The 14,476-nt window shown below is 42.3% G+C and overlaps 1 protein-coding gene across 3 annotated transcripts in view; it reads left to right on the top strand.

Moving 5' to 3' along the window:
* Positions 1 to 14,476, top strand: part of SATB2 (SATB homeobox 2) — a 131,999-nt gene that overhangs the window by 14,729 nt on the left and 102,794 nt on the right. For 2 of the 3 annotated variants that reach the window (XM_065670001.1, XM_065670002.1), the window contains exon 3: positions 6,265 to 6,441. The exons of the other annotated variant lie outside the window; for it this stretch is intronic. In XM_065670001.1, coding sequence (XP_065526073.1) covers positions 6,265 to 6,441 — 177 coding nt within the window. The remainder of the gene's footprint in view (positions 1 to 6,264; positions 6,442 to 14,476) is intronic. 3 annotated transcript variants of the gene reach the window in all.

Here is a 14,476-nt window from a genome sequence, read left to right as displayed (position 1 = left end):
ATAATTTATGGAGTAGCTTGAAAGTGAGCCTTAATGGACATGACTTAGCCCTTTGCTGAAATGTGTGAGCTCTGTCTCTTCCCCCTCATCACTGAATTGCAGTGGCATGGGTTGAACCTGGGGTCTGCTTCAAGTCTGATCCCTCTTGAGTGGGAATAGTCTGCGTGGCACTGTGGAAACGGCACGGTTGTGCCTGTTCAGCATGGCATTGCATATCCTGTATCTGCAGCCCTCAGCTGGGCTCTGCAGGGTTTTTGGAGGAAGATCTGAAGTCATCACCAGTTACAGCTACACTTTGGTTTAAATCAAAGTGGTATTGAGATCAGAACAAAAACCTGTTTTTTCAACTACTATTTGGTGTCCTTTGTCTTACAAAAAAACCCCAAGCAACATTTTGGAATGCAGTTGATCTTTCCTCATTATGAATTTATCTTCTCTCATTATATGTGATCTTAAAGGTCTTTTCCAACCGAAATGATTCTGTGATTCTAGTTTTTTTTCAGCTACTTGAGTCTTAAATAGAAACCTCCTGTTTATTAGCATACGCACTAGGTTTTCATTCCGGATCACGTCAGGATTTGCAGTTTACGCTGTCTTGAAGAAGTGGCACACTGAAGCTTTGAAGCTTCACCTGGTTTTCTGTTTTATTTCTGGGTGGTGGTGTTAAGTTTTTCAGAATAGAAATTACAGATTTACATTGCTCTAAGATGTAGGATGGCATCTCTGGTGCAGAAATTTAGGTATTTTCGGATAACTGAAAGCTGTCAAACTGAATTGTCTTCTGCCTTTACAATTAATGCTGCACAATGTGAGGAGGAGAACCAGTAATCCTCTCCTGTCCTGCATGGATGCAGATTCCTGCCTTTTAAAACAGCTTTCTCAATTCAGGTTCATTTTCCAAATTTGTTTAAGAGAATGAGAAAGAGAGTTAATACCAAACTGGTATATGTAAGGTCAGCTCCTTTGCAGTGCAAAGCGAAATAAATAGCCGGGCTGCTTTCCCTTTGCTGCCTTTGCTGGGTAAAGCGCTCTTGCCTAAAGAAAAAAGCAGAAGCAGATTTGGTTTAGGAAATGTTTGTAGTTTGATTGCTTCCTGTGGTTATTGCCAGTTGTGGAAGCGTGCTTTATTGTTAAATGTATGGAACCTTTATCTAGATAATTTATGAACAACCTGTGGTTTGCTAATTGAGCTTCCCAGTCTCAGTCGCAGGGTAAGAGTCTCATTTTAGAAGTCCAGCTGAAATTGCTGTAATTCAATGTTTAAAGGTGTGATTTGGAACAAACCTTGGTGGATTCTGCTCTCGCTGTTACCTAGATTTATTTCTTTCTCCCTCAACCCCACCCCATGTTGCAAAGACAAGCTTAGAGAATAACCCACGTTACAGTTTCTGCTGGGGGAAATGTTTTCTGCATAGAATAATGAAGCGTTTTCAGCAGTTTATAAATTTTCAAAGAAATACCCTTCTTTTTGAGCTCCCATCCATAGAAATGTGCTTTGTCTGTGAGGGAGATTTCTCTGCGTGTGTGTCTTGTGTTCTGTTAAAAAAAAACAAACCCACAACAACCACCAACAAAACCTAAAAACCCAAAGCACAACAGCAACAACAAAAACTTTATTTTCCACTTTCTTCATTTGATAAAAATCTCTCCGCTGTAGAATGATTTCCTTTGGGTTTGACACCACCATTTGATCTCGGTTTTTAATAATTTTGGTGGGTTTCACTCCCAGAAGAAAACATGCTTGTGCTGTGAAGTATTCCCACTAGAAATGTGGGAAAACCTCATGTTACTCAGGGCTAAGAACTGGCTTCTTTATTAATTCCCTGCTAGACAACCCCTGTACAGTAAATCTTTCCATAACACCATGCTGTTGAAATTAATCAAGCTGATGTTTGGAAATTGTTCAAATTAGATTAAATTAAATAACACCTAGACAGGGCTTAAAACTTGTGCTGATGGAAACAAATTTTAATCTAAAAAGACACAAATTTTACTGTGCCTCTTCTTATTGGTTGATCTTTATCTTGTACTTATTAGGACACGCAAGCGTTGCTCCCTCTTTAGTGGCTGGAGAGGTGGGTGGCTGAAATAGTTCAACATCCTCCTCAGCTTTCTGTATCCTTTTCTTTTTTGCTTTAGGTACCAACTCTGTGGTGGTTATGGGAAGTAGACAATGTGTAGAAGTTCAGTGTTGATCGTATCACCTTTATTACTTGCCTTAAAGCATGCACTGCACAAAGTATCATTTGCAAGTGAACAAAAGAAACAGTGCAGGACTTCTTAGTATCTGCTCTCTCTTGTCCTTCTAGTTGGTCATTGGAAATTTACAGCTTTTACTTAGACATTTTACAACTGAAAATGTTTTCCAGGGAGCTGGGTGTCTGCATTTTAATAATACTTTTAACTGGCTTCAAGGCTTTTTTGCGGGGGCTAAAAATGTAATGTTTCATGCAGCAGAGTGTCCAGAGTTTTCACTTCTTGAATGAAATGGCTGATTCACTTTCCTTCATTTATTACTAATGGATTGCTCCCTGGTGAAATTAAACTATAGCTTGACATGGGCAGGGAGGAAAAAATGTGCATTTGGAGACAGGTCTCTGATACATATTTTATTTCTTCTCAATTTCTTTGCCCCGTAAAAGAGTCTCAGCAAAAAATGCAACCGTGTTTAGAAAGTCTTCTCTGTTGTTCCATGAAAGCAACAGCAGAGCTTAAATTCCATCTCTGATTTATAATATATGTTATACAAAGTACCAGTTGTTACTAACCGTTCTGTCCTTCTGGGGAGTAGTGGCGACAGTTTTTCCCTCTTCTCTTCTATGGATTTGAAGGAATTCTCGATGTGTGTGAATGTCCTTATAAAAGCCTTAATGTAGATCTTGGTTTATGCTCCCCTAACATTTTATGCAGATGCTATCTCTATGGGGTCAAAGCTCTGTGAGAAGCATGTAAGAGCTGCTTGTAAGTCAGTTAAGTGAATTAACATCAAGGAGAAAAAGTCTTTTGTATAATTCGTGATCACTGTCGGTGTCTTGTATACGTTCCAGTATTGTGTTCATCCTTTAGGGAAACAAACTGTTTCCTTTTTAGCCCTCAGATTACCCCTCATTTTCTCCATGTGTGAAAATCAGTGTTGTATGACATCTACCATGAGCATCATTCACTGCAGCATCTCTCTAAAGTTGAGAGGGCAAATGTACGGAAGCTCAGTGCAGAAGGGACCGGAGCCTTTTTGTGCCTATGCATGGGAGAGGGAGGATGACAGTAGCTCTGGCTGATCAGGCATTAGGGAAAGAGCTGAGAAGATTCAGGATTTGTGAGTAAGGCTGCCTTGCATTGCTGTAGCACTGCCTGCAAGACTTCATAATGGATGCTTGGTCTCCTTCTCTCTGAATATTGCTCTGAGTTCTTCAACTGGAATGACAATGAACAGTGACTAACTTGCATTGCTCTTCTGTAAAGGCCCTGTAGTGAGCTGGAGGTGTAATATATGCATCTAGGAGTAAGACATGGTGTATTTCAGTGTGTAAGGAGTACGTTGGCTTTTGGCTGCAGATGCTTTTTACTTCAGATTCCAATGTACTGGAAGTCTGTTAATTTAATTTCAGCCAATACCAGGAAACAGGGAAGTTTGAGGCAATAAATCTACTGGAGACATTATAGCTTAACTTTCCAGTGCAAAAGAGAGGGCAAAGCAGATGGAACTTCCTTGGAGTGGAATTTACTTGGAAATAAGTTAGGTTACTTTTGTTTTTTGTTAAAATAGCATTGGTACTAAAATTCCAGGTGCTATAGAGAGGCAGGAGATTGGGTTAGCTGGCAGATGTAGTAACCTGCCCTTTGCTCTCTGTTTTTAAGATACTCATAGCAGCTTATCATCAGTTACTCTGGGTCACTGAGTTCAGAGATGTTTTTGCAAAAGCTGTTTCTGTAACAGGGTCCCTGCAAGCATGAGCAGCAGGAAGGGGCAGGAAAATCATCATGGGCAAGAGTCCTTCGTGCCATCCATGAAGTGATGTCATGTACGGCATCAGTTCTAGCATTTGAGATCATGTTTGTACTGGGAGAGTAAGTAACAAATAAAGAGAATAGGTGCAACTTCTGTGCTCAAAAGGTAGAAAGACTGTTGTGTGACAGGGAAGGCATCCAGCAGGAGGATAAAAATTGCTGTGGAATCCCTCTCATCAGTTTGTATTCACCTACTTTTTCTGTCTTGCCAAGTTGTAGTTTACAAGAACCCATATCACAGCCTCAGCAGTTGGCCAGGTATGTGACTCTTTTGTTAGGACATTAATAGCCCCATCAGAAGTGCTATGATGGGCTTAAGTTCAGTAGGAGGGGACATGTGTTGCTTATGGAGGTTAAATTTCATTGAAACTAGTTAAATGATTTACGAACAAAGAGCCTTTATTTTTTAACCTTTGCTAGGGATAGACATTTTGTCCCTGATTCCTGAGGAGCAGGCTCAGCCTCACACTGTCTTTTCAGGAAAGCACCAAGAGAGTTTTTTTCACTAAGATTTTTAGGTTTTTTTTTAACACCGTGTGTTGAAATTTGGCTGCTTGAACTTGCAAAATGCATGTTTAACCCAGAATCAAGCAGTGATGAGGGAGAAGCATCAATGTGATGCCATAACCTACTTACGCATTACTTGAGGATGTGTTTTAAAGCAAAGAACTGAAACACATCAGCTGGATAGCGTTGCTTGTAGCTTCTGCTGCTGGCCTGCAGATAGAATGTCAGATTGGGAGCTGTTCCCATGCTCAAAAGGTCGCTAAGTGAGAATCATGTATCTAAAATACATTTTAAGGTAAATCTGGTCTCTGCAAATTCAAGACAAAGAGGATTTAAGTCCCGCAGCATTTGTTATTGGTGTGACTGTATCTATTTCAGGGTGACTCCTCTGAAAGAATATATAACTGTTGTTGATACTGAACGTACTGATAGTAGATGGTCTCAAAGATATTTAAGTGTATGGAAGGAGAACTGGAAAGTGACTTTCTTCTCTTTTTCCCTTAAAGAAGTGCATGGTCCAGGAATGCAGTGATTAGTGTCTGGCCTTTCATAAATACGTTCAGTTACTTTTCACAGTTGTTGTCTACTGGAAATGGTTATATTTCATGCTGAAGAACAGAGGTTAAGGTGAACTATCTGGCAGTATGATGAGCCTTAGTTAGAACATTTGGAGAGCTGCTTTAGGCTGAGATTTGCCCCAATATTTCCCAGTTTATCTGAGGGCTACCAAATTGTATATAATAAATAAATAAATTTCTGTGACTGGAGGTAATGATTTTTCCTTTGCCATCCCCTGATTAGAGCCTGGCCTGTAGCGAGTGATGAAAATGGCCACGCAGTTCTGTAGGCTTTCTGTCTGCTCCATCTTCCCTTTGTGCATGCACTTCAAGTACTGTAGGGCAGTTTCTGCAAATTGGCTTGTTTCTCTACTGTCTGTAGTACTGTATCCCTTTAAGTTCATGCCCCCCGACTTACTGCCATAGATGACTTGATCCTGTAACCACAAAAGTAAATTTACAATGAAACAGAACAAAATTGAATCCAGACCACCCCCTGAGTTTTCCACTTCTGTGGTTCCTCCTCATCCTAGTTCCTCTTTCGAAGAGAGCTGTTCTCACTCTCTTCATGCTTGCAGTGGGAGAACAGCCCCTTGCCTCTCTAGGTCTGCATGACCAATAGCTGCCAGCACAAGATAATCATTTTCAGTGAAATCAATGCAGGGATATTTTCCTTGCACAGTGAGAAGACTGGCCATGGTCTGAAAGTGTGCAAATAAGCGTATCTCAGCCAAGAGCTGCATATGGGAGTAGCCTCTGCTGACTCCTCCATACATTGACTGTGGGCAGAGAAGCAGAAGTGGCATTTGTGTGTCAGGTTTTCCTTACGGCCGCATGTGGAGCTCTGACCTGAAAGAACAGGGACATTCAAGGAACTGTAGAAAACTTCTGCAATGTTGAAAGGGTCTTATTAGAAAATCTTGTTTGTCCTCATGCTGACTGTGATTCTGTTCCTGAATTGTATTCTCTGGAGCTTTTAGTGTGGTTTTTAAATGAGTCAAGTGATGAGACTTCAGTATTTCCCTTGGAAAGAAAACAAAAGCTATCCCACAGGGAAAAAAGGCAGATTTCCACTTAAGATGAGCCTTCTAGGAGGTGTTTTAATTTACAGCTTTAACCAGAGATGTATGACACACTTGTTGTTCTTCTCTTACTGATGCTCTGCTTGCTTTTTTCCCCCCCCCCCATCTAGGTTTGATGATTCCAGTCTTTTGTGTGGTGGAACAGTCGGACGCCTCTCTTGAATACGATAATCGAGAAGAACATGCTGAGTTCGTTCTGGTTCGCAAAGATGTGCTCTTTAGCCAGCTGGTGGAGACAGCGCTCCTGGCTCTGGGGTATTCCCACAGTTCTGCAGCTCAGGCACAAGGTATTCAATAAAGTTCTTTTCCCCCTTCTCTGCACTGGCAGAAGACAGCATCTGAGGTTATTCAATGTAAGGAGTAGGCAAGAAAATTGGTGGCAAATCTTGGAAGTGGTTATATCAGTTGTGTTGATTGCTTAAACTAGGTGTAGAACAAGCCTTACCTTGTTGGCCTGCCTAGAAAGCATTAGCTGTATCTTGCTGAAGTGTGAAATGTGGTGATATTCATGACACACTTGTACGAGGCAGGTTGTTGCTTCGAGGAAGTCAGCACAGAAGAGCTGGATAGAATCTCTAGGTGTACAGCTAGATGGTATCTAGTATTTCTCTTTGTATCAGGGCCATTTTGGGCGACATATTGTAGTCTTTCATTTTTAGAATTATAGGTTGTGTATAATGGTTATGTATGGCCAGTAGTTGTAGGGCTAAAAGTACAGGCAGATTTCTCTGTTTTCGCTCACCTACTATATTGCTGCAAAGCCTTTTGTGAAGCTCTGTATTCTCTTCCACTTAGAGGTAAATCTCCAGTAGCAGTGAAATCTTAAAATAAACAAAACTTTCCTCTCTCAACCCAAAATGTTAGCTTGAAAAAAACAAACCTAAAATTCTAATCTTGAAGGAGATAGGCAGCAGGTGGTAGGTTAGGAAAAATCTTCCCAGAATGAACTTTGCATTTCAAGAGGCTTTTATACTAAACAGGTTATTTCAGTGCTTATTCTTTTGGATGAGAAGCCTGTAAGTTCCAGTTTCATCTCCATGTCACCAGTAAAACCTGTGTGCCTTTAGAGTAGTGTAATAGAAGCTTTGCCTGGGGTTTGGATTTTATGTATTGGTTTTAGTTATTTTGTATAGCTAGGCATTTGAACGTGGAAACAGAGGGAGCTGTGGTGGCCTTGAATCCAGGAGTTCCAGGCAGTGGTTAATAGCCCAGGCTCCTTGTACAAACTTCTTTCCAAGCAGGGTGATAATGATTCATTTCCTCTGTCAGCCTCTGCTCAGAGAGAGAGGCTCAGGTTCTTTACATAGGCAGAGCTGTACACGTGTTTATTTGCACAACAGGGTAGTAAAAGCTCTGCGAGAAGGTAGTTGTTTTGGTTTTTAATATGAAATGTTGCATGTCATTTTAGGGACACTTTTTTTCTGAATGTAAAAGGTCAGCATATCCCACTGTTTCCATCCTGGTGAGCCAGCCTCCTGTTTGACAGTGCTATCCATCTCAGTTAACACAGTTGCTCAATGTGTTGCGAACTAACATGTGGAACATGCTGCATTAGGTGGCTAAGATTTGATTCTTGGCACTTACAAAGGGGAATGGGCTTTGCAAGAAACCTGCTCCAAGGAGGCATGCCATTCAGTGCAGTGATCCACGCTGGCTGAACATCTCACTTGGGGGAACCTTGCTTTTGCAGCATCTCTCTGTTCTGAGAATAGCAAGAAGGAGAAACAGATTGACTCACAAAGGAAATTAGTGACCGTGCAGGGAGGAAACGGCCACTGTGGTTTTGAGCTACAGGCTTTGACAATGAGCAGGTTCAGATACTCATCTGTCACTTGATGTGTCACTCAAATAACTCATCTAGAAAATAAAAGTTGAATCTCGAATTGTTGTAATTAGTCTTAAAAGACTTCGGTGTTTTTGTTTTTAAGGCAGCAATTACCTTTGACTAGAAAGCATCAGATAGTATAATATTTAGAAACAACATAAAGTACCTTAAAGATCTGCCAGCTAACAGATCTCTTACTTGGTCAGTTTAGTTTACCTTCACACTGAAGGATCAGCTCTTCAAAATCTTCTATGCATCCTGGACAAATAATGCAGGTCACGCTGATTTTAATACGTGAAGCTGAAGTAGTATGTTGCGCTAGCTGTCTGCAAGCTGAGAGATGAGGTACGGGCAGAGAGAGTGAGCTGACAGATCTCTCAGATTGTTTAGATAACTGAGGAAACTTACATAATATTGGGCTATAATATGTCAGCTGAGGTTGACAGAAGCATGCTGCTAAATTGTTGCTCTAAGGTTTTGTTTAGAAACACAATTTTCTGATCTTAGGAGAAGAAAAATAAAGCTATTTGCTTTATTCATTCTGGCTATAGGAACAGCCTGCTTCTATTCTAGTGCTTAGGATTAATTTCATTTAGCAATGTACATTGATAAACAGTCACTTAGTTCTTCTTCATGCTTTATGATCAGCTGAATTACAGGATCTGCATGAGATGCTGAAGATCCTCAGGTGCATTCTTCAAAATGATAAACCTTTGAACAACATGCTGTGCAAAACACTGACACGAGTAGGTGTCCCCATGTGCTTCAGGGACAAAGTAAATGTGAGCTTGTCAAAGCTTTTGTATTGTAAAGGCTGCCTAAGCTGTAAAGTAGCATGTAATAATTGTCACCTTTCGAGTTGAGAAAGTGTTTGACTTCGCCCCCCTCTTGTTTTGGAGTACTGAGAGGAGTAACAGTGTTCATCTTGTGGGAAACGTCTTGCCTTTGCCTATTCCTTTTAGAACAGGGTCTCCAGTGGCAGATAAAAGAGCTAGTTGTGGGGGAAAAGAGGAGTTCTGGCAGCAGAGAGAATTGCTGTGCGATTTCACACCGCCTTCGCTGCGGTTCACCATGGCACTTCTACAGCCCTGCTGAGGCTCGAGCAGGCGGTGCGCGCCTCGCTGCGGGGCCCTGCCTCACACTTGCCAGCGATACAGCAATACAGCAGAGCCTGGGTGCCAGAAAAGAGATGTGGCACAGAGGGGTGAGTGCTGCGTTGCTTCCCTGAGGGGTGTGTGTGCCCCAAGGGGCAGTGCTGTGGGGCTGCCTGCCTGGGCAGCAGCAGAGCTCTCCAAGGGGGTGGTGCTGTAGTGTGAGCATATGAGCTGCAGCCTGCACACACAGCTGCCACTTGGCCTGAAGCCTCACAGGCCAACCGATGGTCACTTGGCTTATCATGGCTAATTTTTAGTCCTATTCATCAGGTAAATTGAGAGGAATCTTAGCGTAAACAATCTTGAGTCAAACATGTATCAGGATGTATAAGTTTAAGTGTCCCTGTGCCTTGCTGTAAGAAGCTCTTTATTCCCACACAGTTTGGGCAGGACACATTTATTGCACAAACAGCTGGTTGTGAACATTTTTTGTTGATGGTGGCAAGAGCAGAGACTTTTCCAGCGAGTGCTGCCCCCGTGAAACTTCCCTTTTCTGACAGGAGCTGTGAAAAGTCTTCTGGAACAGCACGGGAATGCGTTAACAGCTTGGCACTGGGGTGTGAAAGTTGGTGGTGTGAATGGCAACAAAGGTTTAATAAACATTTATGTATTTTTCTTTCATCACTTGAGTCTACACCTGACACTAGGGAACCTGCTCCATGTGCCTTCCGGAGAGGAAGAGAGTCATGCTTTAAAGGGGCACCTGTTCTGTGTGTAGTTTAGTAACATTTACATGCCCTGATGCAATTTCATGTTATTTTATTTTTTTTGTGGGTGGGGTATTCTAACTGGGCTGTGCAAGAGAAGGGGACTAGTAGGGGCTACATACACTGTGTAGTGCTGAGTGCTGGGACCAGAGTAGTATGAAAGTAGCTGCAATCTGGAGTACCCTGTGTGCAGTCCTGCAGGTTTGGGACCTGCTGTGAAAGCTGATTCCCTTCTCCTTGCAGGGTGGAGGAAAGGTGATGCTAGTTTGGTTTTAGCAAGCTCTACTTTCTTAGAATCTATATGAAAAAGAAAATAGTGTGATTTCTTGTGGATATATGTATATATGGTTTTTTTTTTTTCCTTTTGACCAGTTCCTTGTGAGCTGTTGTGGGCATATACACGGAACTGGTGTACATTGTCTGCAAAAGCTTGCACAGCTGAATGGGCCTTCTCCTCCCAGGTGCTTCTGCTAGGTGTGTTGGCAGGGCACTGGAGTCAAAGAGTGACTGTCTTGACTGCTGTGTCTGGGCAGTCCAAGTGGTTACTTGGATCAGTTGCTGTGTGTGGCCGCTGCAAGAAAAGGGGTGTACACAAGAGTGAAATGGTGCTGAGATGCCAAGTGGAGCAGAAGGAGGGGTGAGAAAATAGTGGAGAGAAGTTAACACAGAGCAAAAGAAACAGTAGATCTTTCCCATTCCTGTCACTGTAGAGATTGCCAAGCCTTAATTCTTGAGCAATGTATTGCTTCTGCAGAGCCATTGCAAGAGGCAGTGCCTTGCATTAATGCCTTGGAGGCCTCTCATCATGCTGTTGGGTTTCTTCTCATGCTGTGTACTGATGGAAGAGTGGGAAGCCTTGTGGCTGCAAAGAGCTGAGGGTGGCCGGTCAGAGTGGAGGGCTGGAAGGAGAGGCTGGCGGTGATCAGTAGGGAAGGTGTAAGATAAGAATAAGAAACAGAAAAGGTTTAAGTGTGTTGCCTTGCCATGTGGAGTTGCAATAGCTGGGCACGGAGGAGAGTGATGCTCTGTGGTGACTGGGATTTAATGAGCTGAGATCAGACAGCGTCGGCCATCAGCCTTGCATGACTGCAGTGAGGAAGAGGAGAACTTTGTTGTTGCCAGTCAGTGCCTGGCCAGAGGAGCTGATGGGGTACCCCTGCCCTAATGGCATGCCTTTAAGAGCTGTATCTCAGGACCAGCTGCCCTTCTCTAGCAGCCTCTCCTGTGGGGCTCTAATGTTGCTTGCAGCCACGGGAAGTTGTAAGACAGGCTTGACGTGGCTTTGGTGTTTCTGCAGAGCTCTGTCTCTGGAGCACTGAGTGGAGCTGTCCTTGCAGGGAGCCGCAGCAAGAGTGAAAGGTGGCTCTCCTGACTGTGTAGCAAGGAAACCAAGACACAGAAGTGTAAGGGCTCTCCTCTGGGTCCATAGTGCACGTGGCTGGGGCAGGAAGGAACCCAGACTGCAAGTGTGTTCCATTTCCCTCAAGGGTGTCTAAATAGGTGAGCTCAGCCCTGGTCTCTGCTGTTAATTGGAGGCCTCTTGCACTTGCGGCTTGTATTTAAGTAGTATTCCAAAGCAAAGGCATTTTTGTTTGATATGGTGACGTTCAGCAAATCAGCCCAAACCTCAGACTGCTGTGTGAGAATGTGGCAGCCTGGATGCTGGACTCCTTCACTCTGGGTAGACTCTCTGAGACCAGTGTGAGCATCTTGCCACTTACAGGATTATAACCGTGTGTACAAGTACTTGAAGGGTGTAAATACCAATGAGGATTTGCTAAGCTGGTCTAGGAGGGTAGGGCTCTGGGGCAATTGGAAGGACCTAAGGGGATGATTAGTTTGGAAAGATCCTGTGAAATATTCCCATCTGTGCTGTCTCCAGGACCACAATAGCTTCCAATTGAATGTCAGGTAAAGGCAGAACATACCAGCTGGGGGCTGTATTAAACATGCACAAGCTGGTTTTATATTTCTGTATCTAGAAAAGTGCGGTAAAAGTGTGGTGAAATTCTGCTAAACTGTGCTTGATCGATGTATGCAGCTAGGGTTGCTGCAGCTGGAAAGACCAGATATGCTATTTTTAACACTTGTGCAAGGTAGCAGTATGGAGAAAATGAGAGGAAAGCTGGGATCAGGCTTCTCCTGTGAATAATGTGCAATAAATTACAAGGGTGCTATAATCTGGGATCTTCTGGCTCCTGAGCCAAGTTTAGTGTCATCTGCATGTCATAGACATGGCTCCCTGTTCATGTGATCAAAGACCTTCTAGTCAGCATTATACAATGACATAAATAACAAGACAATGCAACAATCAGCAAACTGAATGTTGGGTCATTTCCTGGCTCTGTTACTGTTTGCTGCTACTTTTTTGTTTGTAGAGATAGCACAGTGGTCTCACCTAACAGAGTTGTCAGTCTGTGTAGAGTTGCTCAGTTTCTCTCAGCTCAAACTCTTTTGCTACAGAGTATGATCACCATCCTAAACCAGGGGGTCTTAAAACAATTGAGAGCAAGCAACCCAGCCCTCTTTGCTTCAGTTTTCAGCAGTTTGGTCTTACTCCATCTATAATTAACAGCTCTTTTACCTTAGTAATCCCCTTTGCCCCATTTGCTTCTACTGGGGACGCTTTTGATGGGTAAGCCTTTTTTCCTTGCCTCCAGTTTTGGGTCTCCAGTAAAAGATCCGTTTAACAGTAATATGTGTGAGGGGTATGACTTAAATGGACATCTTGCAATTTCATGACAACTTGTCTGGGATTGCTAAGGCTGGATTTCTTGCAGCGATATTCAGCCATCCAGATCAAAGTTTTCCTTGTAAAAGGTCCTTCTTCCTGAACTGTGCATTGCTTGAGTTGTATTCTTTGTCTTTCTCCCTGATGTTTGAAGAAAGTGGTCCGAGTACTTCTCAAATATTTATTTCCCTCCCTATATACAGACGTTTACCATCAAATCACTGTGTTGTCTACCCTACAAAGCTTCATGACAACTGTAAGTGAAACACAATTACAGGAACCATGAGAGAAACTCAGAATTTAATGAGAATACGGAAAACTTCCTTCTTTGGTTTTGTTTTTGGTTGGATTTTTTTTTCTTCTTCTTTTTGATAGGCATTTCAGTGCATAATGCACACAGGGTTTGAAAGACACTGTTGTTAAAGGGTCAGCATCTCATCCCATTTCAATTGAAGCCCCAGCGTTCTCTTTAAATGTTGCTTGGAACTCTAAAGAAATCTTGCGTAAAAAATGACAGGAGAGGTAGACATTGAGGCTGCTTATATTTGTAGGGTTTATTAAGGGTAGTGGGGATTTTTCTTTTTTTTTTTTTGTGGAAAACATGACATACAAAGAAATGTTAGGATGTAATATATATAAAATGGACTGTATTTTATGTTTTACTTTGTTTTATATATAAACACATATAGCTTAATCTAGAGTATAAACATACACATATATTTTATGCATATACACACATACAAATATAAATTTACATGACAGCATAGTATATATGTGGAAACAAAAGATCAAAATCCAATTAGTCAACCAACCTTTCAGGTTACTTGTCAGCCTCATTCTTTATTTGTAGTGTTATTTTAAGTAACCTCATTATCCCAACAGCATGAACTCTAGTGAATACTTGAGTCTTTGATAAGGTCACTGTGAAAGTTCTTAACATCTAACCAGTGGTCAGGAAGTGTCTCTCGTTCCTCTCCTTCCCTGCCACCCCGCCATGCTCCTGTGTGTAAAAGCTGCCATGTGATGTTGGCTTTCTGATCCCAATATATTATTTACAGGATTCTTGTGATGGAACAGAGCCTTCTACAAATAATAATCTATTTTTCTAGATGGCAAACATCTGGGTTGTATAAGTAAATGGATAATTTATTAGTGTTTGAACAGCTTAAAGGAGGGTAACTAAAGGTAGGCCTGAACAGCTCAGCACTTCTGACAGCCGCTTTCCATCTCATTTGTGGTTTGTGATTGAGCACAGCACCACTGGCAAATGGGAGAGGAGGCAGGGGTGAAAGGAGGGAGCAGCGCGGGCTTTGGCTGTCCCATTGAAACACCCTTTCTTCTTTAACTCTCTGTCTGTGAGACTCCACGTACCTGCAGTGGGAGATTGAGGCCAAGTGCTTTGAAACACATCATGCTTTGGAGATGGCTTCTTGTTGCAGTGGCGTGTGTGGCATTTGTTCCATGGTCATAATGGATCAAACTCCAGCTGTGCTATGGGTAGAAATCATTAAAGCTTTTCTTCTCTTCTCTCCCCTTTGTTGCTGAGAAAAATTGCTAAGGCTGTAACAGCAAATCGGTGCTTCTGTTTGATGAGGGCTGTATTCTTTAGTGCTTTCCATTCATTGCAGGCTGTGTGCAGAAAGATAGTGCTGCAGGACAGAAGTTTCTTCAAGACTTGTGTTCTTCAAGGAGAGGCTTTCACATATTCTGCCAGCTTTATAAACCATTGAAGAAATGCTGGGGAAGTTGAGCCACAGGCTTTTTTGTGTCACAGCAACCCTTATAGTAGTTTGGGGTAAAATAAAAGGTTCACTCCAAAAGGCCTGTGTGCACTCAATTAAAAACTTAGACGAGCATATAATAAATTCTGATTTTTCTTGGCCCCCTTCCCAACCTCTCAGCTAA

This window comes from Lathamus discolor, chromosome 3 (assembly GCF_037157495.1).
Source record: "Lathamus discolor isolate bLatDis1 chromosome 3, bLatDis1.hap1, whole genome shotgun sequence".
NCBI classification, from domain to species: Eukaryota; Metazoa; Chordata; class Aves; order Psittaciformes; family Psittacidae; genus Lathamus; species Lathamus discolor.
This window is presented reverse-complemented; position numbering and strand designations above follow the sequence as displayed.